Here is a 22377-nt window from a genome sequence, read left to right as displayed (position 1 = left end):
ATCAGTTCTAGAAGGCTCAACCTTAAGATGCTCAACACTTAGCACAACGCCCGGTATGTAGTCAGTGTCCCAGCAGTATCTGCTGAATGAGCCAAGGTGATTTGGAGGATTACATGAGAAAAGTATCCTTAGCTCCAGGGTCTGACATACAGAAGTGCTCAATAAATGCTCATTGCTCTGTCTACACAAAACTACATCTATATGCACTCTTATGTGCGCGCACACACACACAGCGCATGCCAACTGTGAGCTCCAGGAGGGCAAAAACTACACCTAACACAGAGCATGTGCTCCTTACAGAACAGTCTTCAGTTATGGACATGGAAGAACACTCACACGGACAAACATCACTGCCAACAGCTAACAGACGGGCTGGGCTACCCAAGGTTCTTGCAGCTCTCCAGCCACAGTCATTCATCCCCTGGAACAAACTGACCAAAAGGCTGATCTGGGCTTCGGATGATGAAATTCGGTTGGCTATTAGCAGGCTTCTAGAACATCACCACCCACATTGGTCAGAGCACCACTTCCATCCAGCCACCTGCAATGTTCAGCACAGAGGCGACCCTAGGGTCCCATGAGGGGACCAGAACTGGGGTTTCCACGGAGAACATCCCCACAAAGATAGGGGGTGAGCAAGGGACAGTGAAACCCCCAACCCACCTCTCAGATGGCGTGTGAGCTCCATGGGGCCTGGAGGGCTGTCCCTGGAGCTGCTGGGATGAGGTTCTGCCTTTGAACAAAGACAGTGTGTGTGTCTGAAAGGGAAGAGTGAGCAGACACCCAGCGTCCTGCATGCAGGCTGTGTTATGCTCACCCGGGTCCCCGGCCGGCCCCCTGGCTCCAGGCTCAGGCGAGGCCGCCTCTGGAGGACGCGGGGGCGACCCCAGAGACCGCACACGAGGCCCCCCGATGGCTGCCGTGCTCGGTGGCAGGCCTTGCTCCCAAGCAGCGCCCTTCCCTATGCCAAGGTAAAGCCCTGGGAACACAGACGCCGTGTCTGCACCAGGGCGGAGGCTGCGTCCACTTAGCATGACTTAAACTAACAGCCTGGCTCCTTGGCCCTGAGATAGAATGAACCCACGTCTGCCTCTGGCGATGCAAATCTCAAGTCAGTCCGTGGAAATAGGACATCGAGGGCCAGATGTAGCCTTTGGCTTCAAGAACGCACTTGGCTCAACTAACACATCTGTTTTTTATTAAATGCTGCTTTTGATTTGATTGTGGCTGTGTTGTTGTCTAGAGGCAGGGGGTGTGGAAGGGGAGAGGAACAGGGATTACGTCACTCTTCTAGAAAAGAGAAAAAGGAGTGTGTGTTCGATCTCTAGATAAAGACACACAGGCGCACAAGGTAGACGCTCACATCCCCATTTTACTGATGGGCATACTGAGGACCCAGGAGGTGAGTGGCTAATGAGGAGCACAGCCAAGATTCAAACCCAGATAGGACAATCCCACTCTCTACTTTTCCCCACCACACTGCGGTTAGTGCGAAAATCAGTATAATGCGCTGCCTCAACATTGGGGGCAGACCAGGAGGGCCTCAAACAGCCTAACCGTGAGCTCCTGTGCCCACTTTGCTCCACTGGGTAAGGCCCCCCTGGCCAAACGCGCCTCCCCTCCACAGAGACGGAGCAACTCCTGCCTGTCCCGGAGCAGCCGGCTTCACCCCCTGGGAATTTTTCCACCAAGACCACTTCATCCACTTGTGGGAAGCAGCCGTCACCTCGCTCACCCCCTGGGGACTACCAGGTCTGACCCCCCACAGACCCTGGAGCTCCGGAGAGCAACTCGGCCTCGTGCCCTCCCCTCCACCACGTGACTCCGCCTGGCACGGGGCATCCTCCCTCAGGCAGAGCGTGTATGGCAAACTGCCGTCCAGCTCATCTGCCCAGCGCCGGATGCTGGGTGTTTGGCCAACGCTCTCAAGGCCACAGTGCTCCCCGAGGAAAGGCCTGGTAAGACATCCACAGGATGGACTGTTGCAAATCTGCAACCTCCCCCTTTCTTCCGCGGGGAGCCCAGGGGGAAGCACGGACGAGCAGAGAAGGCGCACACACCTGTGGGGGGAGAGAGAGAAGCCGAAATCCTGATTAACTGAACTCAGCTGACCAGAACCATCGATTAACAGAGATCGCCTCTGCCTTCCCCGCAGGAGACTCTGAGCTCAGAAAATAGAGAAACGTGCCATTGAAAAAGAAATTTTCTTCTTAGCTTTTCCCAGGTTCGGCGTTGATTCAGCCCACTTTCCTTCATCATTGGGAGAACATGAGTCACTGGAAATTTTCTAAAGTCATGTTAAAAAAAAAAAAGGTAAAAAGAAATAGGAGAGATGGATTTGGACAGTCTAGTCGGCCCAATATATCCAATATGGTCTCATTTCATCACGTGATAATATGAAAGTATCAATGCAGTATCAGACCATCCACACCTGAGCACAGCTCACTGGACTCGCTGCCCAGCGGGGTGGCCACCGGGCTGGACAGCACAGGCTTGGAATGAAGTCCAAAGTGACTGTTGAGGACGCTGACTCCGGGCACTTACAACAAACTGGTCATTGGTCAATGCCTGCGTACTGTCCTGTCCCCAGTGCACATCATGAAGAACAAGCCACGAGGTTCTGTGGGAGGGGGCTGCCAAGACCTTTCTCCACGGCCAAGGTCTCCCCTAACAGAAAGGGTGCCTCCACCCCATTACCAGCCTCTCCCTCGGCTTTGTGATACGTGACTGTTCTCTCCACCTCTCACTGAAGTGAACTCACACTTTCGAGGTAAGAAATACTTCTTTGAAAAGACCTTTTTAATGCTAACCACCTAAGAATGGGTAGAGTTTGATGGACTGTCCCCAAAGATGCCAGCAGCCAGGGAGGGGCCGGGACAAATCCCACAGGAGAAAAGTCAACCACTGATGGACGTGATCACACTCGGTGGCGGCTGCCGGGGAGGAAGGAGCGCCAGCCATCACATGCCCATCATCATGAGGACAGACGGAGGTCAGGAAAATGAAGGACTCTCCCCAGCCTGCTGCAGTGTGAATTCCAGAAGCTGGAGGACACCAAGGGACAGTCACCCTTCCCAAGTATTAATCCTTGAGCTGCTAACATTTCCGATTTTGCCCTATCCACGGAGCATCTGAAATTTTCTTGATTTACCAAAGCTCTTTAAATCAGCTCATCTCTATTGCTCTTTAATGAATTTAAAAAGGAAACGTTACCCATAAACTTTAAAAAAACATATATAACATGCCATAGATAGAATGTAACTAGGCAAAGAAACAGATAGCTATGAATTTCTTAAAAGTCTGTTCATGCACTGCTCAAGATGGTCTTGGGCGCCTCTCTTATTTGACACACCTGAGCTTTGCCTGGTGCGCCGGGAAGGTTTGTGCAGGAGGGCGGGGAAGCGTCCCAGGTACGGTGCATTGCACGGAGAAAGGTGCAGGAGAGAACGTGCCTGGGGCATGGAGCAGGAAATGCAGGCAGGAAATGTGCACTGGATTTAACACGTTGGGAACAGAGACCGACTCCCTCTGGAAGTATTTTACAAGCAAGGACTTAAACAATAGTGTTCTCACAACTCCTAGTTAACCCTGAAACATTTCACCAGAGCCCCCAGTGCCTCTGCCCTCCCGTTTCCCAACACTGTCTGATTACGTTTTTCCGGCAGTGGGGTGGAGTAGGGCGGGGGGTTGGGGAGGGAATCCGATTTCCAGGACCCTGATGAATTCTACATGCAGATGTCCAAGGTCAAGGGAAAGGGGAGGGGGGAAGAGAGACAAGGTGTGCAGTCAAAGGCCAGGGAGAGAATGTTGACACCAGAAACCCATGCCCCTCTGCAGTGTGCGATTTCTCCCAGGGCAACTCAGGCCGCCAGAGAGATGCATCTAAGTTGTGAAAGGTCAACTTCTAAATTGGTCAGGCAAGTCTAGCCAGGTTGAATTCCACAGGGGAAGAGTCAGTCTCATCTTTGATCTGGCAGAGCCGACAGTCCCCCAAACACTACCGCTTTTGCGGGTGGGTCAGATTAGCCCCCTCTACCTGCCAGTGGCTGCCTCCTGGGAGCCTGAAGACCTTGCCGGGGAGGGGGGAGACCCGAGAAGACACTCCCCCGCACTCTCAGATCAAGTGCAGTGTGGCTTCCCAGCCGACACAGGCCGGAGACAGTGCCTTAGAAAGCCCTTGGAAGGGAAAGTCATATATTCTGCAATACGATATTCATTAGACGCTATCATGGCATTTTATAAAGTCATATATAACGCCAGCTGTAAAAGAATTTACTATTCAGACCCAGAAAGGCATATAAATCCCTGCAAAGTGCAGGTTTTCCTTTTAAGAAGTGGTTTAATTCTTCCTACCTTTTGCTTCCATTCATTCCTGGGAGACTGAAATTGAAATTCTGCCCAAGCTCGGGTCCATACTGATCTGGCCCAGGAAGGAACCCGCCCTGCCCCCGCCCAGCACCAAGGGTCTTCTGGGAAAGCAGGGGGAGGGGCTCCGAAGGCCTCCTGCACTACACCTGTGGCTTTTCAACCTCACTCAGCATTGCGCCCCCTCCCATGCCCAGGGAGTACTTCCGCTTCCCACCAAACTCGTCATTTATTCCCGCCTTCCTAACTTCCTCTGTGCCCTGCCCCCACCTGCCCCAATGCTACCCTGTCCATTCTCTTTAGTGGCCCCTCAAATACGTCCCCTCCTCTGGCGTGTATTACTGCTCCAGTTCAGGCCTTCTTCTGGACTCTCCTGGATTCAGTGTCCCCTTTCTGGTCCCCTGCCTCCCAGTCCGTTCCCCATGTGGCAGCCAGAGTCATCCTCCCAAGCTGACCTCAGACTCTCCTATTCCAAGAACCTTCAGTGCTGCCCCATTGCCTATGGGGTCAAGCTCCAGCTCCCTGAGACTATCTGGGCCTGGGCCTGCTCCTCCACCTGTGTTCCATTAATATTGTGTGGTTTTGTTTTTTTTTTTGAGTGAGAACATACACGTGCACGCACAAGTGGAGGAGGGGCAGAAACAGAATCTTAAGCAGGCTCCACGCTCAGTGCAGAGCCGGACTCCACGACCCTGGGATCATGACCTGCGCTGAGTCGGGGGCTCAATTAACTGAGCCACCCAGATGCCCCTGGTGATACGTGGGTGACCCTGTTCACCATTTCACTCAGTAGGTATACACCATCTTCCAATGATTTTTCTCTCTGTCAAGTGCAGAGATGTCCATGGACTTGGGGGCGGTGCAGTCGGTGGAGAGAAGGCTGGGGGTCTTAAACACATACATACTCCTCTTCACAATTATTCTCACTGACTCTAACAGAATTTGGGCAGGTCCTTCCGCTATGAATGCAGGCCCCAGACCACAGGGGTATTAGCAAGACTGGAGACTGGCATCAATGGAAATTACAGATATTTTCATATCACACTGCTTTGGTAGCAGATGCTCAAAATATTACTTATACTTGTCACTACTTCAAAATTACGGTAGTTATTAGACCTGCAGCCAAATCTAGTTACTTAATGTGTTAATAAAGATGCAAATGCTTTATTGCTCCAAACATTTATGTTTATATGTATTTTGATAGCTGTACTTCAATGCAGCTGCTTTCCTTTGTAATTCTTTGCATCTAGGTTTTGGGTTTTTTTTTTGCATTTAAAATGCTTTTTTGGGGCGCCTGGGTGGCTCAGTCAGTTAAGCATCTGAATTCAGTTCAGGTTATGATCTCCAGGTTCGTGAGTTCAAGCCCCACATCAGGCTCTCTGCTGTCAGCACAGCCTGCTTGGGATTTGCTCTCTGCCCACCCCCCAACCCCACTGCGGTTGTGTGCTCTGTCTCTCTCAAGAATAAAATATTTTGGGGGGCACCTGGGTGGCTCAGTTGGTTAAGCGTCTGATTTTGGTTCAGGTCACGATCTCACGGTTTGTGGGTTGGAGCCCCGCGTCGGGCTCTGTGCTGACAGCTCTGATCCTGGAGCCTGCTTCGGATTTTGTGTCTCCCTCTCTCTCTGCCCCTCCCCAACTCATGCTCTGTTTCTGTCTCAAAAATAAACATTAAAATTTTTTTAAATAAAATGAAATAAACTATTTTTTTAAATGGTGGTGGGAAATGGAAAAAATTTTTAAAAAACCTATTATTCAGAGACAGGGCCACAGGTTTCTCAAGATGTCAAAGGGGTCCGTGACAGGAATGGTTCCAACACCGTGATCTAGACTTGAGCTCCCAGAGCACAGGGCCCTGGGTCCTTCATCTCTCAATCCCTGGGACCTGGACAAGTGGCCACGATATAGCAGGGATATATATTTTTAAATATAGCCTGAGATATATTTATCAATCTATTAATCTATCTTCCTTCTTTCCGTTTATCTACCATCTTTTATCCTGCCCTCCATCTGTGTGATCCAATGCACAGCTCTAACTGCTGACAGCTCTGTAAGTGGCCCGAGATCCACTTCTGCAGTGTAGCTGGGGACGTGGTCAGGGGGCAGTGTGATTCGGTAAGGAAAAGGTGACACGTTGGGTGTGTCGTTGAGTGTGCCCGGAGCTCACGTCTCCCAGGCGCCCAGCACAGGGCTCTGAGGCCTCAAGCCCACGTTACCACCACATGCCAGCGTCTAGTCCATCTGCTTTCCACAGCCCGGGGACGCTTTGGCTTTTGTTTTCAAAATATCAGAGTGGTTAAGCCTTAAAGGAGAGTCATGGCTATTACCAAATCCTCTGAGTCACATGGCATGGTGCTTAAGACTTTTGCCAAATACCGGCTTCCTCCTTCCTCTCCACATGATACATGACCTTGGGCGACACTGAACTCGCTCCTTTCCAAGCCTCAGTCCCGTTGCCTGCGAGGGAGAATATGAACCATCCCTCCTCACGCAGGGCTCAGGCGACATGGCATCAGTGCTCAGCACAGCGGCTGACTCGGCCGGTCTTAATCATCTTGTTTCTCAGGAGGCATGGTTTGGCACCCGGGAAAATGCAGCGAAGGAATTAGCCAACAGATACTCCTCTTAAAAACTGTTCCACCCCACTCAGGTCTGAAATGCAAATCAAACGAGCAAGACAGACTTTTCACCCATCAGCCTGACACACATGATGAAGACTGATAATTACCAGTGGTTTCAGGGAGTGGAAACAGGAAATCAGTTTGATGGGTGATTTGCAGAAACCTCTGTATAGGTCAATTCAGCTATGACTGTCAAAATGGAAAATGTGCATACCCTTTGAGCCATGGTCCCAAATCTAGTACTTTGCCCTCCACTCAGCAGCGAGAAAGAGTGTGTACGAGAATGGCCACGTTAAGACAGAAAAAAAAAAAAGGATCAACTCTCTAAATGTCCACCAACAGCAAATCGGTTCCATAGATGATGAAATACTTCATTCAGTTTGCACTTACTGAACAGTTTCTACACACGAACACCATGCCAAGTGCTGGGTAGAGAGCTGGACAAGACGGAAGGCAGTTAAAAATAGGAAGAGCGGTGTGTATGGGTATGAAATGAGCGTAAGATATAAAGAAACCGTGAGTTACTAAAAAATATGTTTCATCAGATTCCAGTTCAAGGCAGCAAATAAAATCCCTGCCTATGCACACATACACACACACACACACACACACACACACACACACACACACACTCCCCCCCCCAACATGCGTTAATATGCAAAGGAAAATCTAGAAGAAGAATTGAGTCCAAGGTTAATGGTTGCTGCCTCTGAAGACAGGGAAAAAAAAGGGTCTGGGAAATTTAATTCTCACTGGATTCTCTTTGTATTATTTGATTTTTATTTTATTTATTTACTTTTTATCATGTTTTGGATTGCTTCACCTCCTTCTAATCCACAGTAAGTTCCGAGGTTCTGCCCTCAGAAGTATCCGGAATCAAACCACCGCTCTGGGCCTCCACGGGTAGCACGCTGGTCCAAGCCACCACTGCAGTGCCCTGGATATTGTGACAGCCCCCTCCCTCGCCCAACTCCCTACTCTTGCCCCACTGTCGTGTCCTTGGAGCATGGCAGCCACCGAACCACATCAGGCCACATCACTATTCTGCTCAGAATCATCCAAAGGCCTTTCTTAGTTCAACAAGATGCTAATGATCTGGCTGTACTTTCACCCCATTTTTTCCTTGCTCACTCTTGCTCTGCCCACATCAGCTTCTAATGTGCAATGACCATGCCAAGCACATCCTACCCCAGGGCCTTTGCACTGGCTATTCTCTGCTTTCTGCTCTCTGGAGGCCTCTGCCTGAATGTTGCCTTATCTCCATGCTCTCCTGGGTTCCACCCAACGTGAAGGGCAATCCCTGCCTAGCTTTTCTCCTTAACACTTGTCAATCTCTGACGGAAACGCATCAACACACATCTCTCATTTATAGTCTCTAGAATGTGAGCTCATGAGGGCAAGGACTTCTGTCTTGTTCACTGCTATTTCTCAGGCTCATAAAACAGGGTCTAGCACATAGAAAACATTCCATCAAGAGTCAAGGAGTGAACTAAATAAACATAACAAAATACAGTGTACTACTGATTAAAAACTATGAAAAATAAATCCAAAAAAGGCCTTGATGCCCTCCTGAATTTATTAATAAACAAAAATCAGAACCAAACATGTTCCAGCCACAGCCGCCCTCAGAGAACAGGGTGGGGTAACACCCAAGGACAGACTAACAGATAAACACCCAACAGCCAGCATAGCACACAGCAGCCTGGTTGTTCTGAGTGGATGCTCTGCACACAGGACTCTTTCATAGACTCGACAGAGTCAAGACCAGCCCGTACGGATGCAGTCCAGTGACAGCCCAGTGACCAGAAGCAAATACCAGCCGGTCTGAACACATTGCAGGGTCGGGTGTCAGGCGGGCCCACACCCTCCTGGGGCCGCCAAACCACAGCGAGTCTGCCAGACCCATGCCTGTGACCTTCGAGGGGACGGGGTTCCAGGGCCAGGCCTGGGATTCAGCCTTCCCGCTGCCGTGGTTCCAGATGGGGCTTCAGAGATGATCCCCCAGGAGCACACGAGGCCTGTCACCCTTCCATGCTTCGGGGTGTGCTGGGTTTCTAGGGGAAGAAGAGGGGTGCCTGGGTGGCTCAGTCCACTAGCGTCTGGCTTCGGCTTCAGGTCAGGATCTCAGAGTTCGGGAGTGTGAGCCCTGCCGTTAGCCCAGAGCCCACTTCAAAGCCCCGTCCTCCTCTCTCTCTCTCTGCCCCTCCCCTGCTTGCACTGTCTCTTACACTCAAAATAAACACTAAAGATAATAAACATTAAACATTTTTTTAAAGGAATGTTAGAAGGAACATTAGAGCTTGTATCTACAGCTCTTTTCCCCCACACGGAGAGGCCTGGCAGGTGCTCTCTGTTTATAACCCAGCCCAGAGGAGGTCACTTGAGAGCAAAAACTTTAAAATCCAGTGACATTTATAGGGAGGCATTCAGCCAGGGGACTTCACCTAACCCTCACGGCCCTCATGAGCACTTCTTTCAGACGGCCGTCTTGCACACAATCCCTGCAAACCGTACTTGCTCAGGCCAGCAGTTCTCAGCTGGGGTGGACTGGGCCCCTAGGAGACTTCTGGCCATGTCTGGAGACATTTTTGGTTCTCACAACTTGGGTGGGGCAGCAGGTAGAGGCCAGGGATGCTGCTAAGTATGTTACAGTACCCAGGACAGCACCCACAACACGGAATGATCCAGGCCAAAATGTCTGGAGGGCTTGGGCTGATCGACTCTGAAGGATGGAGGCTCCCAGCGGAAAGGAGACCCTCAGAAGACATCCTGCTGGACACGGACCAAGCGGACGGCGGAGACCTGCTCCAGCCTCCACCTCGGGGCTGCTAGGACGGCCCTGGCAGCCAGCTCTCTAAGGGAGCTCCTGGGGATTCTCAATCCTGGGCCCCTTCCTTACCTCTACCTGACTTCTAGAGGCCCATTTCCTTTCCAGTTTCTCAAAACTCCTCCAAACCCCTTTCCCCATTCTCTCCCCTAAAAAAACAACCTCAAAACAGAAACCACAGGCCAGTGGAGATGACCATCAGGAGGCTCATGTGTAACTTTGGGTCTCAGGCCACATCATGAGAAAGTCCCCTCCCGCTTCCCCATAACCAATGTCCGACTAACTGGGGCAGCGAGCGAGCATGTGGCAACGGAGTTGCTTTAGGACCCTGTTAATAGCAGGGTTCTTTCTTCCCGCATCGAGCTGGCTGGGGTCTTCCTTCTCAGAACAGTCAAACTACGCGACAGTCCCCGGCCCCACCCCTCGGGCACCTGCACCACAGCCCCCTTCAATTTTCCATCCTTCCTTGCCTCTCTTCCTTGCGGTGGAAACATAAGAGCTACAGCTCCTAGAAGAAAATTAGAAGGACTTATCATTATTAATAAGACGTTCCTTTTAAGGAAGGTAATTGAACGCAGCGGGGGTCGCGGGGGTCGCGGGGGGGTTGCACGGAGCTGGGGCCAGCCACCCGCTCCCTCCTGCTGGCGCCCCAGCCAGGACCAGGTGGGCTGGGAGGCACCACGAGGGGCAGGAGCCCTTCTGAGAAAACAGATTCAAATGCTAGAAAGGTGGTATTTCCCGGAGGTGCGACAGTCAACAAGAAGAGTTTCCCAAGGTCTTGCCAGCTGGTAGAAACGATCTGTCTTCTCTCTGTCTGTCTGCTTTGGGCTGCAGGGAGGAGCCGATGGCCTGCCCTACCCGCCACCCCCCTCGCCTCACCCCTGTGTTATTACCCTTGACAGCAGTCCCTTCCCCAGCTGAGAGAGCCCTTCCCGGCCTTGGAGCCAAGACGACAGAAGGTGTGAGTGATGGCTGAGACTCAGAGCGAAGTGTCCCCTGCCTGGGGCATCTCTTCTCACATATGTGGGTCCTTGGATGCTTTGTTTACTAGCACAGTGGTGTTTAGAACGTCCGCGTCTCCATTTGGGGGGAGTTGTCATAAACAGAATGACAGAAAAATACTCCGGCAGCTGACAACTGGGCACTGTCAACAGTGTCAACCGTTCAACAGCTTCCTCGTTCCCTTGCATCCGTCATGGAGCCTTTCTTTGGCTGGAAGATAGACCCTCACCTCTACTTTATGAAAACAGGACATGAAGTGACAGTGGCTCACTCGGGCAGTGCTGTGTGAGACAAGGGCTGGAGAAGCTTCATGTCCAAGACATGGCTCCTGGAGGACACAGATGCACTTCTCCTCGGGAGTCATGAGACACTTTTTTGCCCCTCATAGAGTAGGTACACACATGCACGTGAGGGAGGGAGAGGGGCGGAGAGAGAATCTTAAGCAGCCTCCACGCTCAGCATGGAGCCAGACACAAGGCTCAATCCCATGACCCCGGGCTCATGACCAGAGCGAAAATCAAGAGTTGGATGCTCAACGGACTGAGCTGCCACGCACGCCATAACAAGACGCTTCAAAGGCCAACAACGGGGGGCAAGGCACGAGGGCGGGGGGGCTGGCACCACCCTCGGGAAGGGGGCCATCAGGTCCTGAGCAAGGTGGTTGCACAGAGCAGCCCTTGGGGAGTGGGGCCCTCACACAGCAGGACAGACAACGAGCCCCAACCCGCTGTCTTCCTACCTTCCCACCTCCTGCCAGCACCTCCCCCTAGCGGAAGCAATGAGAAGTCACACTGATGAAATCCATCAAGGCCAAGACTCAGAGGGCCCAGAGACAGGGAGAGAATGGTAGAGAGAGGATCTACGTCGGGGAGCGGGGACAACCCCGACACGGGCACTTCATTTCAGTACCTCAGGAGCACCGTGGTCTTGGACCAAGTACTGAACCTCTTGATGCCTCTAGGTGTGGCCCCGCCAAGGAGGCGGCCAAGAGTCCCCTCCCCACGCACGGCTGTCAGGATGACATAGGATCACATCTAAGAGGCACTCAGCCCAGTCTGACCTACAGAGGAAATATGCAAATAACGCACAGCAAGGAGCATCTGAGGTCCTTTTCTGTTAAATTCTGCAAGTCTGGGCCCCATATGTTGGTTTTTACATCCCTCATATACCTGGACCTCCATCACGTTATTTCCTGTGAAAAGCAAATTTCCTGAGGGAATTATCCTGATAACAAGAACCTCAAAACCCAGCCTGGAGAAGGGTCTAGCACCGGATCCTTCTCTTTTTAAGCTCTCTGGTTTGCACAGCCCTGCCCAAAAATGCTCGTGGAGAAGACAGACTAAGCCTCCAACACGTGGGCAGGTCTGATATTGACACCAAACATCGACACTGCCTCCTCACTGAGGCTTCGGCTTGTAATTCCATGCAAATCTGGCGACACTGCCCTGGTGCTCAGCAGGCTACTGTCTCCGTGCTTGAAGTTGGGGTGAGCAGTCTCTGTACGAAGATGTGTCTGCTGGAAGGGAAATGTGAGTGGCCACTCCCCAGCGTGCGGCCGCTTTGCTTCCCCTCTGCAGGGCGAGCCCTCCCACAGCCGCAAGCTTCAGTTCCTCACTGGCGCCCCACGCCGTACGGACAGGTGTTTCCCGACCCCCCTGCCTGGGGTTGTCAGTGAGTGTTGTCCGTCTCCCTCTCTGTGTGTCTCCTGATAACGGAATCTCTATCTGCAGCCACACCTGCTTCTCATCTATATACATGTAATTCATCTTTATATCTGTATCTTTCATTGTATTGTATACATTATACATACACGCAGTATCATATATATACATTGGAAATGCTATAAATTAGATATATAAATTACAAAAATAATTGTATATAGCTAATCTATTATACAGTACATTTGATTTATGACGCATACAATGTATGCATTGAACACTATATATTATATGTAATAAAGTTAGAGATCTACAACCATGTTTATGTCTGCATACCTAACGCTTATCTCTAGATCTGTTTATTTCATCTGTAGCTTGGCAACCAGGCACTAAGGGAGACGATGTTTCCAAATCAGCCTCTACTGCTTACTAACTGTCTTACTTTTAAACGAAAACTTGGGGCAACTGAGTGGCTCAGTCATTTGAACGCCTGACTCTTGATTTTGGCTCAGGTCATTATCTTGCGGTTCCTGGGATCAACCCCTATGTTGGGCTCTGTGCTGGCAGCATGAAGCCTGCTTGGGATTTTCTCTCCTCTCTCTCTGACCCTCCCCAACTTACAGGTGCACACTCACTCACTCTTTCTAAAACACAGACATTTAAAAAATAAAAAATAAAAGGAAACTTGGTCTCCTTGGGCCTTCCAGTCCGCTCACCTGTAAGATGAGTTAGCGGTTCGTACCCGTCTCACGGGGTTGTATTACCTGACACCTGAAAGCTAGACGATCAAATTCAAATCCCAGCTGCCCCACCTGTTAGCCACCCAACAAGCATCGTAACCTCTCTGTGCCTCTGTCTGTCTGTAAAACAGAGATGATGTTAATACCTCCCATCGGGGATACTTGTAAAATCTGGATGAGTGCATCTACACCACGAGCTTACCTAGAAACATGCCCAGAACACACACTCTAAGGGTTTCACGAAGGTAGGCTAACAAAGGTAAATTTACAAATCCACATATAAACTGTAGTTCTGAGCTGATAGTAAGCATATACTCAAGGGGCACCGGGTTGGCTCAGCTGGAAGAGCATGCAACTCTTGATCTCGGGGTCATGAGTTTGAGCCCAGTGTTGAGTATAGAGATTACTTAACAATTAAAAAATCTTAAATAACACAAAAACATATTCAAGGCACGTTAGTCATTGTTGCCAAGAGTAATGATTTTGAAGTGTTCTCAGTCAAGGGCCACACTCAAACCTTTGGCATCTTGGGCAAAGTCAGCTCCCACCAAGAAGGGAGGATAGTGATCTCGACACTATTTTTCAAAACCGTGCCTGTGGCTGCGCTTTGGGGAACTTGCTGGCTATTTGTGGAACGTTGCGTCACATCGTTCGCCCTGAGTCACACAGACCAGTAAGGCGCCCAGGGCTGTAAGACCGCAAATCCCCCCCTGGAGAATGTTTGCATTGCCAGAGTCCCGCCTCCCTTGCCTGTCTCTGCCCAGGCAGTGGTCCAGCGGGTCACCTCCCTGCTCCAATCCCCACCAGGGCTGATTAGAGACCCAGCAAACCAGAGGCAGGGGCAAAGATCACAGTAGAGGGACGGGGCCTGTCCCCAAACCTGCATTGCCTGCTCCGGCGAGGTTCTGTTCCCCCCAAGGAGGCTGGCGGCAAGAAAGCAGATGGGCTGAGAAGCCATTTGGTCTCGCTGGCCTCTCAACAGATGCTGGGCGTCGTAAGAATTAATGGGCTGGAGACTCAGGTAAGAGCCATTCAAAGCTCCCTGATTGCTCCAGAAACAGCTCTCCATGGAGGAAAAGGTTAATCGAAGCCCAGAGCTGGAAGAGAGGCGAGGAGACAGCCATTGCTTTAATCCTGAGAGTCGGGGAAAGAGCTTCTGCAGAGAGAAGTTTGCACGGAGGAGGCTCGGAAAAAGAACAAGGCCTCCAAATCGAGTTATTTGCAAGGCCTGCTCCACGGGGCCAGAAGCCTTGGCCAGTCCCTCTCTGAACCCAAGCCAAATAGCTGCATTAATTTTTTTTTTTTTAAACACTGCACAGTCTCTGCACTGTTGAGCCACAAATCTCTCAGGAGCCACAAATGTCTCTGAAAGGGGTTTTCCCTTTTACCTACGCCATGCACATGCTCACACGCATCGTGAGTCATTGCTCTGTGTGCACAGTCACTGTCAGCACGGACCCAGAGACTCTGGGTGACGACTAGGTCCTGGCTGGAGGCGGGACAAGCCTGATATTAACCAGAGGGGGTGACACTTGAACATAAACAAGGCAACACCGAGGTAGGAACAAATTACACGTTTCTCCATGGTCACGACTCCCCGGCTGGGGTCATCTTTGTAAAAATAAAAAGTCCACAGAATAAACAGGGTTGGACCAGGGTCTCAGCCTTGACACTATGGACACTGGGGGAGCGGATCATTCTTTCTTAGCACCCCTACTGCCCTCTACTCACTGGAAGTCAGAAGCACTGCCCCATTCCCAAGTCGTAACAAAAATGTCTCATGACATTGCCAAACGCCCCCCAGGGCGGGGTTGGCAGGTAAATTCACGCCCAGTTGTGAACCACTGGTTTCATCTGAGGCTTTAGCTCAGCAGATCATGAGCAAGCTCATTAGCTAAGGGTAACTCTTAGCCAGATTTCTCACCCGAGCCCCCATTATCTGCACAGCATGTTAGGAGCTAATAAGTTCCCTTGACCCTGGCGAGGCTCACTGGACCCCGGTTTGACCGGCTGGCTCCAAACATGACCACCTTCCCTCCCTCCCTCCACTCCCCTTACCAGTCCTTTCCCTTCCCCCTTGCCTGATAAGGTAATTCCTTATTCATCTTGCCGTTCTAATGACACAAAGGCACCAAAGGAGCTCGAAGAAGCTAACACTTTAATTGAGTCTAAGGAAAAGTGGCATTATTTTTATAGGAATCCAGAGAGAATATGCACAGTGTTCAGAGTGCTAGCACAGTGGTCCCTTTGCCTTCTAACTTTCTCCACAGGAAGTGCTCAGCTCAAGCCTCCATTCCTGAGCTTGAAACTCCCATCCAGAGAGAACTCTGCCCGGGCGAGCTTCTCTGCAGCACCTCGCATCTCCTGCTTACTGACCTGCTGATTCACTGATTACTACCTGAAATTATGGGCCTATTTATTTACTGAGAAATTCACTGGCTAACTCCCCCAACCAGCGCAGGCCCTCTCAGGGCAGGGAACTTTCTGTCTCCTTCACTGCTGTATCTTTAGCATCCAGCACAACGGCTGGCCTCCTCCTGGCCCCAGAACTATTTATTTGAGAAAGCCAATGGATGACTGAATTTGCATAGGTGTAATGCCCAGAGTATCAATTTCCTACCATCCACTTCTCATTTTCTGCCAGAGCTCTGCTCACAATCCTCATGGCCTTGACACCATCTTTAAATAAAGTGAACGTAGCGAACTCCCTCCTCTTATGCTCCCAGTTAGCGGATCAAAGACATTCAAGTGCCTGGTTGGTTGCTGAACACTGAGCAACCAGGAGTTTTCCTCCCAATGCCCTTGATCTTCAGGTCCTGTGAGAAATCTCAGTGTAAACGAAGGTTTGTTTCCCGTGTACGTAGAGCCAACTTCACAAATACCCAGATTGACAAATCTTTGCTCTAACTAAGAGTTCCTTTATTACAACTCCCAGGGTATCTCAGTATTTGAGGAGAGGCCATTAACTAATTGACAGCGAAGCTGTTTGCGGGGGCAGGAGGGGGGTGGAGGGGATGAGGCAGGCAGAGAAGCTCAAATTAAGTGACAAAAGCCTTGCCAAATTGGAATAGGTTCAGAAATGATAAACCATCTTGAGGATCAATGAGAAAGAGAGAATCAAATAATGAGCATTTAAATTTATCAAAACACTATTGATGAGCAGGGAGAGGTTACATTTTTGTTTTAGAATCAACTTTCTGTTGGCTCCATTGTGCAACCCATTTTCTCCACAAGCCTTGCGGCCATCTATCTGTCAAAGAGTTACTCACTGTGCAAAGCACTCTATCTATTTACGCATCTACTCACCTATCATCCATCTCTCTCTCCCTATTTATCTAAGAACACCTGGGGATCCTTGTGCAAAGCATTCTACCTATAGATGGCCTTGGGTTGTATATATCAGGCCCGTTCCCCCCAGCTCTGCTATTTCAAATCTACCAGTCCAAGGCAACTTTTTTTTTTCCTGGAAAAATAAGATACAAGTTGAGAAGATAGATTTTGGTATCTTAGGACCCCGAGTTTGACGCTCACCGATGCTATGTGCTCCCAGTGTGACCCTGAGCAAGTCACTTAACCTCTCTTAGGTGCTTCATCTGGACAACAGGTATCAGGAGGACCTACATCATGGTGCTACCTGAGGATTCGATGGGAGAAGCCAGTTCTTGGCAAATGGTCAAGGTCCGTGTGAGCAGGGATCATGATCGTGCCACTAACTGGGTTCACACTCCTTTCACATTGGCTGTCTCATGACTACACGCTCCAGCTCCCGGTAACCACCACCCGGAGACTAGGCAGGCGTTCGCCATCCAAGTCAGGGCTCCCTGGGTGCAGCCCAGGGGCACCTGCTGAGGGAAAGTGGACAATAGGGATTTAAACCGTGCTCGGCTTCCTCCTTCTATCCATCTGGCCATTAAGCAGAGTGAGTCATGCTGACGCCAACGGAGGCACAGCTCTGTGCTGCTACAAAGAGCGTTAGGGGAGCCTTCAGCGACCCATCTGTCCACCTCCCCCAACTTGCAACAGGTGCATGAAGGCGGACTCACCAAGTCCCGGGTGAGCACCCAGTGAAAGCACGGCGGGAAGGGGCCCTGGGTGGCCCGACATTCCTACGCAAGTCGGGCGCTGGGCGAGCGGAGCCGCAGCTGAGTGGTGTACAGAAACGGCTCGCAGGGACGCGAGATGCAGGCCCGACCTGTGACACATGGGCTCCTGGCCGGGGCAGGTAAGGCCCGCCTCAGGAGCAAAGGGGGCTGAGGGAAGGAAGCGGGAACCGAGCCACACTTCCGACATCTGTCGCTTACCTCTGCATGGCTGCTTTTTCCAAGCTTAGCCACATCTGCTGTCTCTCTCCTGACATATGGGTAATATTTGGGGCACCACTTTCTGCCAGAAAACCCATCCATGCCCCTCTTGTCTGACCTGCCTGCAGGCAGCTGCCCAGGATCCCATCCTGAGTCCCACGATGGACGGAGGCCCAGCACAGAGGAAGATCTGGCCACGGGCTTCTGCCAACAGTTCCAGAAAAACATCAGTACTTTGGTTGGGTTCCCAAGTCTCTTTCACACAGGAAGTTAGAACTCAGGAAAAGACAACAACATCCTAGGGCTCCCCAGAGACCAAGAGGCAGATGAGGCTGATGGGGTGGTGGGGTGGTGCTGGAGACCCGGCAAGTCATCTCCCCGATAGTGTGGCATCAATGCAGAAAGCCCGTCTCATGCCGTGGCTGGCTGGGCATGGGGGTTCAGAGCTAAGAAAGGGCACTGTGTAGGGGCGAGCCGTCACCTTCACAACGGCCATGAGCACATGACTGTTCTTTCCCATGGAGGCACTGAAGGGCTGACTGGATGGTTTCCACAGTGAAGGACACAAGAGGGCCACGAACAGAACCATCTGGAGTACACCAACTCCGCCCTGGGAGGCAAGATTTGCCTTATAGAATTCTGGACACAGATCATCTGCCCAGGGGCTCTCCGGAGTCTACTAAGTCTTCCTCTGGGGAAGGACTGATAAAGAGAAGGGCAGTCTTTTAAAAAACACACCTCAGGATGCTAGGGGGCTCAGTCGGTTAACCGTCTGACTTCGGCTCAGGTCAGGATCTCCTGGTTTGTGGGTTCAAGCCCCACATCGGGCTCTGTGCTGAGAGCTTAGAGCCTGGAGCCTGCTTTGGATTCTCTATCTCCCTCCCTCCCTCTGTCCGTCCCTCCCCCCCCTCTGCCCCTCCCCCACTTGTGCTTGGTCTCTTAAACATAAACATTAAAAAGTAATTAAAAAATGAAACCACACCCTGGAAGTTCTGATAACACACTGAGTAGACTGGGCAGAGCCATGTTTTCCAAAGAGCAGCAGACATACAAATGCTCTCAGTGTTTGTAGATGATTATGGAGGGCACTCAAAAGGAAACTTTTGATTGTACTTTCATAGTTTGTTTTATATTTTTATATAGTTTTATGTTTATATTTAATAATTTAATATTACACAAATCATATTTAATAGTTTACTCTTTTAACACAGTTTAATAATAGTTTAGTATCTTAAACTGTATTATTTATTATCTTTATATTTAATAGTTTAATATTTAAATAATCATATTTAACTATTGAATAATAGTTTATTTTAACATTTTGCAAAAAAAAAAAAAAATCTAACCAACATGCGATTTCATGCTTGTGATTTCACCAATATTACCCTGTGGGATAGCGTTTCTCTTGGTGGGCATTACTGACATTTTAGACTAGATCGTTCTCCACGTGGGGGGCTTGCCATGTCGGGGGCAGCCTGCACACTGTCCGAAGTTTAGCAGCAGCCCTGGTGTCTACCTCCCCACTTGCTGTCCTGGTACAGTAATCTCCCCACCCCAAGGTGATATAACCAAAAATGTCCTCAGACATTGTCCCATGTCCTCTGGAAGTCAAAGGAAGCCTTGACTAGGAACCGTAACCCTAGGTAAGTCCACTTCTGAAAGTAAAGGAAGTTGATTTAAGGCCAATCTACTTTTTGGTGACTTAGGACAGGTGTGATTCACGCGTGGCAAACACGACTAAGGTGACAGCTCAAGGCCGAAGTCGGGGAGGAACCAGAGCAGAGGATGGCCCAATGAGGGGAGACAATGGCTCCTTACCCTCCTCCAAGTCCCACCCACTGCTCTTTCCTGCCTGCTCTGCTGCTCACTCATCCCTGAAGCTGACGTAACTAAATGTATGTATACGGAAGGTGAAAAGGCAGAGGACTCCATTTTCCCCACCGGGTGTGGCCTTCCTGATCAGAGAAGCAGACGCGGGGAGGGGGGATGTTCATTCCCCATGGGGAGAGTGAGGCAGAGACGCTGGTGAGGGAACAGGGGCCCATGGAGGAGGCTGGAGAGGGAGACAGGCAGGTGGGCCTTTCCAGACAACTCCAGAAAGAGCCACAGAGCTGCTCTACAAACCGGTCAGGTTCCAATGGGCTTGTCTGTCTCAGACACCAAAGAGAGGGCTCTGGATGGGGTCCATCCTCTCTCTACGGTGTGGCCAACCCTCCGAGCCCAGGAAATGATCAGAAACACTTCCCCTTCAAGCCCAGCCAGGAGGGCAACAGTCTGTTGGTTTCAAACACTACCTCCCCAACACTTAGTGCACACTATGACTTCACACGCACCGTCTTCTGCTGTGCTCACCACAGCGCTGCAAGGCGGGCACTGCCACTGTGGGGATATTCCAGAAGGGAACAGGGAGGCTGAGAGGCTCAGTCACTTTTCAGGGCCAGAAGGTGGGAACGAAAATGCCTGGGTTCACACGTGCGTGCACACACAATTAGATGGCGTGTGCACCCACCACGTGCGTGCTCACACACATCCCAACAGGAAGTACGACGCTCTGAGGTGTGTGTCCAGCCTTTCTGAGCCAAGAGGGTCCACCACGCCCCCCGGAGAGCTGGGGCAGGATAAGGGAGCAAGACCATGGGAAAGTACTGACCTGGGTCTCCAGGGTGAGCGGTGGACTTGGATGAGGGTCCTGCAGGGAGAGAGAAGAAAACACATGTAAGCAATGGGGGAAAACTTAGCGTACAACCCAGTTACCCTTTTCAAATAAAGCTAGATCTCTTCAATGCCCAACAAGCCCAGAGGGAGGCTGCCCAACTGTCTTCCCCATTCCATGACTCATGAGAAGAGCTTGACCCAATCCCCAATCTCCCCGCAATGTCCTCCGACACCCAGATCATTAAGGAGCCTCAAGTTTCTCAATGGGTTAAGGGGACACCAGCATCGAGATCATGCAAAATGATCAAGTATAAGGAAACAGCAAAGAAAGCACGCTCGCCGATTACCCCAAAGGATGTTCAAATCCTCTTTAAGGAAGGAGAGGATGGATCTGTAAGAGGATTAGAGATGCACCTGAAAGAATATAGAATCCTGATTAGGGGCAAGGCTGCCAATTTGTGCCTGGTCTTAGAAAAAATGAGGGAAGGAGAAGATAGAAAAAGAAGAGCTTAATTCCTCGTTTTTGTAGCACATTCCAATGGGCTGGGGAAGAGCCTTTTCAGATCGAGAAGGCCAGAGAAAAGTTCCATTCATTCACTCTCTACAAAAGCCAATTGACTGGAAATGCTTGGTGGTAATGTCGCGGGTCATTAAACATGAACTCTGTAGGTGGGGGGCAGGGTGGGTAGAGACGAGGGAGGAACGGGTGAGGAGGAGGTAGTGTTTTTCAGCAAGTGGTTTCCAAGGAAAACAGGAAACGGGCCACATAAAGGCTATTTTTGTCTCCACTGTGTCGGCTCTGAACTTAACCACCTTGGATTCATGATTCTGGGAAAGCAACCTCAAGCTGCCTCTTATAGAGAATGGGCATGACTTTAGGGCCCAGAGAAGCCAACTCAGTTTGGAAGCTTTGCTTTAGGCAAGCAGATTTTCCAACACAGGCTTCTAGGAAGCCATTCAAGTGAGCACCCCCTGGCCTATTCGGTGGCGAATAAGAAGTGTAGGAATCATGCTCTATTTGTCCTTCCGTGGTCTGACCTATCTCACTCAGCGTCATGTCCTCAAGGTTCATCCCCGTTGTCACGTAAGGTAGAATTCCTTTCTTTTTCAAGGTGGGGTAACATTTCACTGTCCGCATACACCGCATCTTGATCGGCTCACCCATCACAAGACTTTTACGTTGTTTCCCTATCCTGGCTGTCGTATGGCTTCAGTCAACATGGGCAGGTAAATGTCATGATTCCACTCCCACGAGTCATCTAAAATAGTCAAATCCATCAAACAGAATGTCGAAGGGCAGTTGTGAGGGGCTGGGGGCAAAGGAGTGGGGAACTGCTGTTCAACAGGTATTAAGTTTCGGTCACACAAGAGGTCTATGCTCTGGCGTTCAGCTGTGCGACACTGTGGTTGTAGGTAACACCACCATAGCGTGCACCTAAATTGTTGTTAACAGTAGAACTCCTGTTGTGTTCTTACAATTGGGGGAAAAAAAAAAAGGAGGCGTAGCAAAATTCAAACATTTTTAACCCCCACCCTAGGTGAACAGTCACTCACTCTCTTGATTCCTTTGTGTTATGTTTGTAACGACGCCAAAGTTACCCTCAGTTCTGGTCAATTCTTGAGTTTTCTTTCAAGATGAGGGGTTCCTCTCCCCTACCTGCAGCCCCCCTCCGATTCTGGCTCTGGCTCTGAATCCAGTCCCCGGCTATTCTCCAGTGGTCCAGCTCCAAGCTTACCACCGGAAGAACAGCACACTCATTTCCACATTCCACCCAGGCATGGAATATTCCTCAGACCCAGGAAGATACTGAAGGGAATACTCTCCCCCCTCTGGACACTGTAGCCTTGGCGTTGGACAGGTCTTGAAGACAGTATTTTAGGGCCTCTCTCTGCGAACCCTTAGGAGCTCTTTCCCCAGGGTGAGGAAGGGGCTGCTATAGGAGGGAGAACCTTGGCTGAGCCACTTTCAAGTGAGAGGCCTCCATGTTTGAGCCATTCTTCACAGAGCCTCCTCAGACCAGCCTCTTCATCCTCACACACAGGGAGTGTGAACCCTTTTCTTCCACTTTCCCTGTGTCAAGCACACGAGACAGGGCCCACTTTTGTCTTCAGGAGAGAAGGTGGTCCTACTGGTCTAGGACAGGGTGGGACAGGATGGGACTGAGGTCTCAGGTACACTGCCTTTGAGTCAGGGCATGCCACATTTCCC

At 50.6% G+C, this 22377-nt stretch overlaps 1 protein-coding gene across 5 annotated transcripts in view; it reads right to left on the bottom strand.

The window, feature by feature from the left end:
* The window catches only part of XYLT1 (xylosyltransferase 1), a 291549-nt gene that overhangs the window by 184480 nt on the left and 84692 nt on the right, over window positions 1-22377 (bottom strand). For all 5 annotated transcript variants that reach the window (XM_029948070.1, XM_029948068.1, XM_029948067.1 and 2 more), the window contains exon 2: window positions 20164-20202. In XM_029948070.1, the coding sequence (XP_029803930.1) occupies window positions 20164-20202 (39 nt within the window). The remainder of the gene's footprint in view (window positions 1-20163; window positions 20203-22377) is intronic.

This window comes from Suricata suricatta, chromosome 8, assembly GCF_006229205.1.
Source record: "Suricata suricatta isolate VVHF042 chromosome 8, meerkat_22Aug2017_6uvM2_HiC, whole genome shotgun sequence".
Lineage (NCBI taxonomy): Eukaryota > Metazoa > Chordata > Mammalia > Carnivora > Herpestidae > Suricata > Suricata suricatta.
Note: the sequence above shows the minus strand (reverse complement) of the source record. Positions and strands in the feature narration are given on the sequence as shown.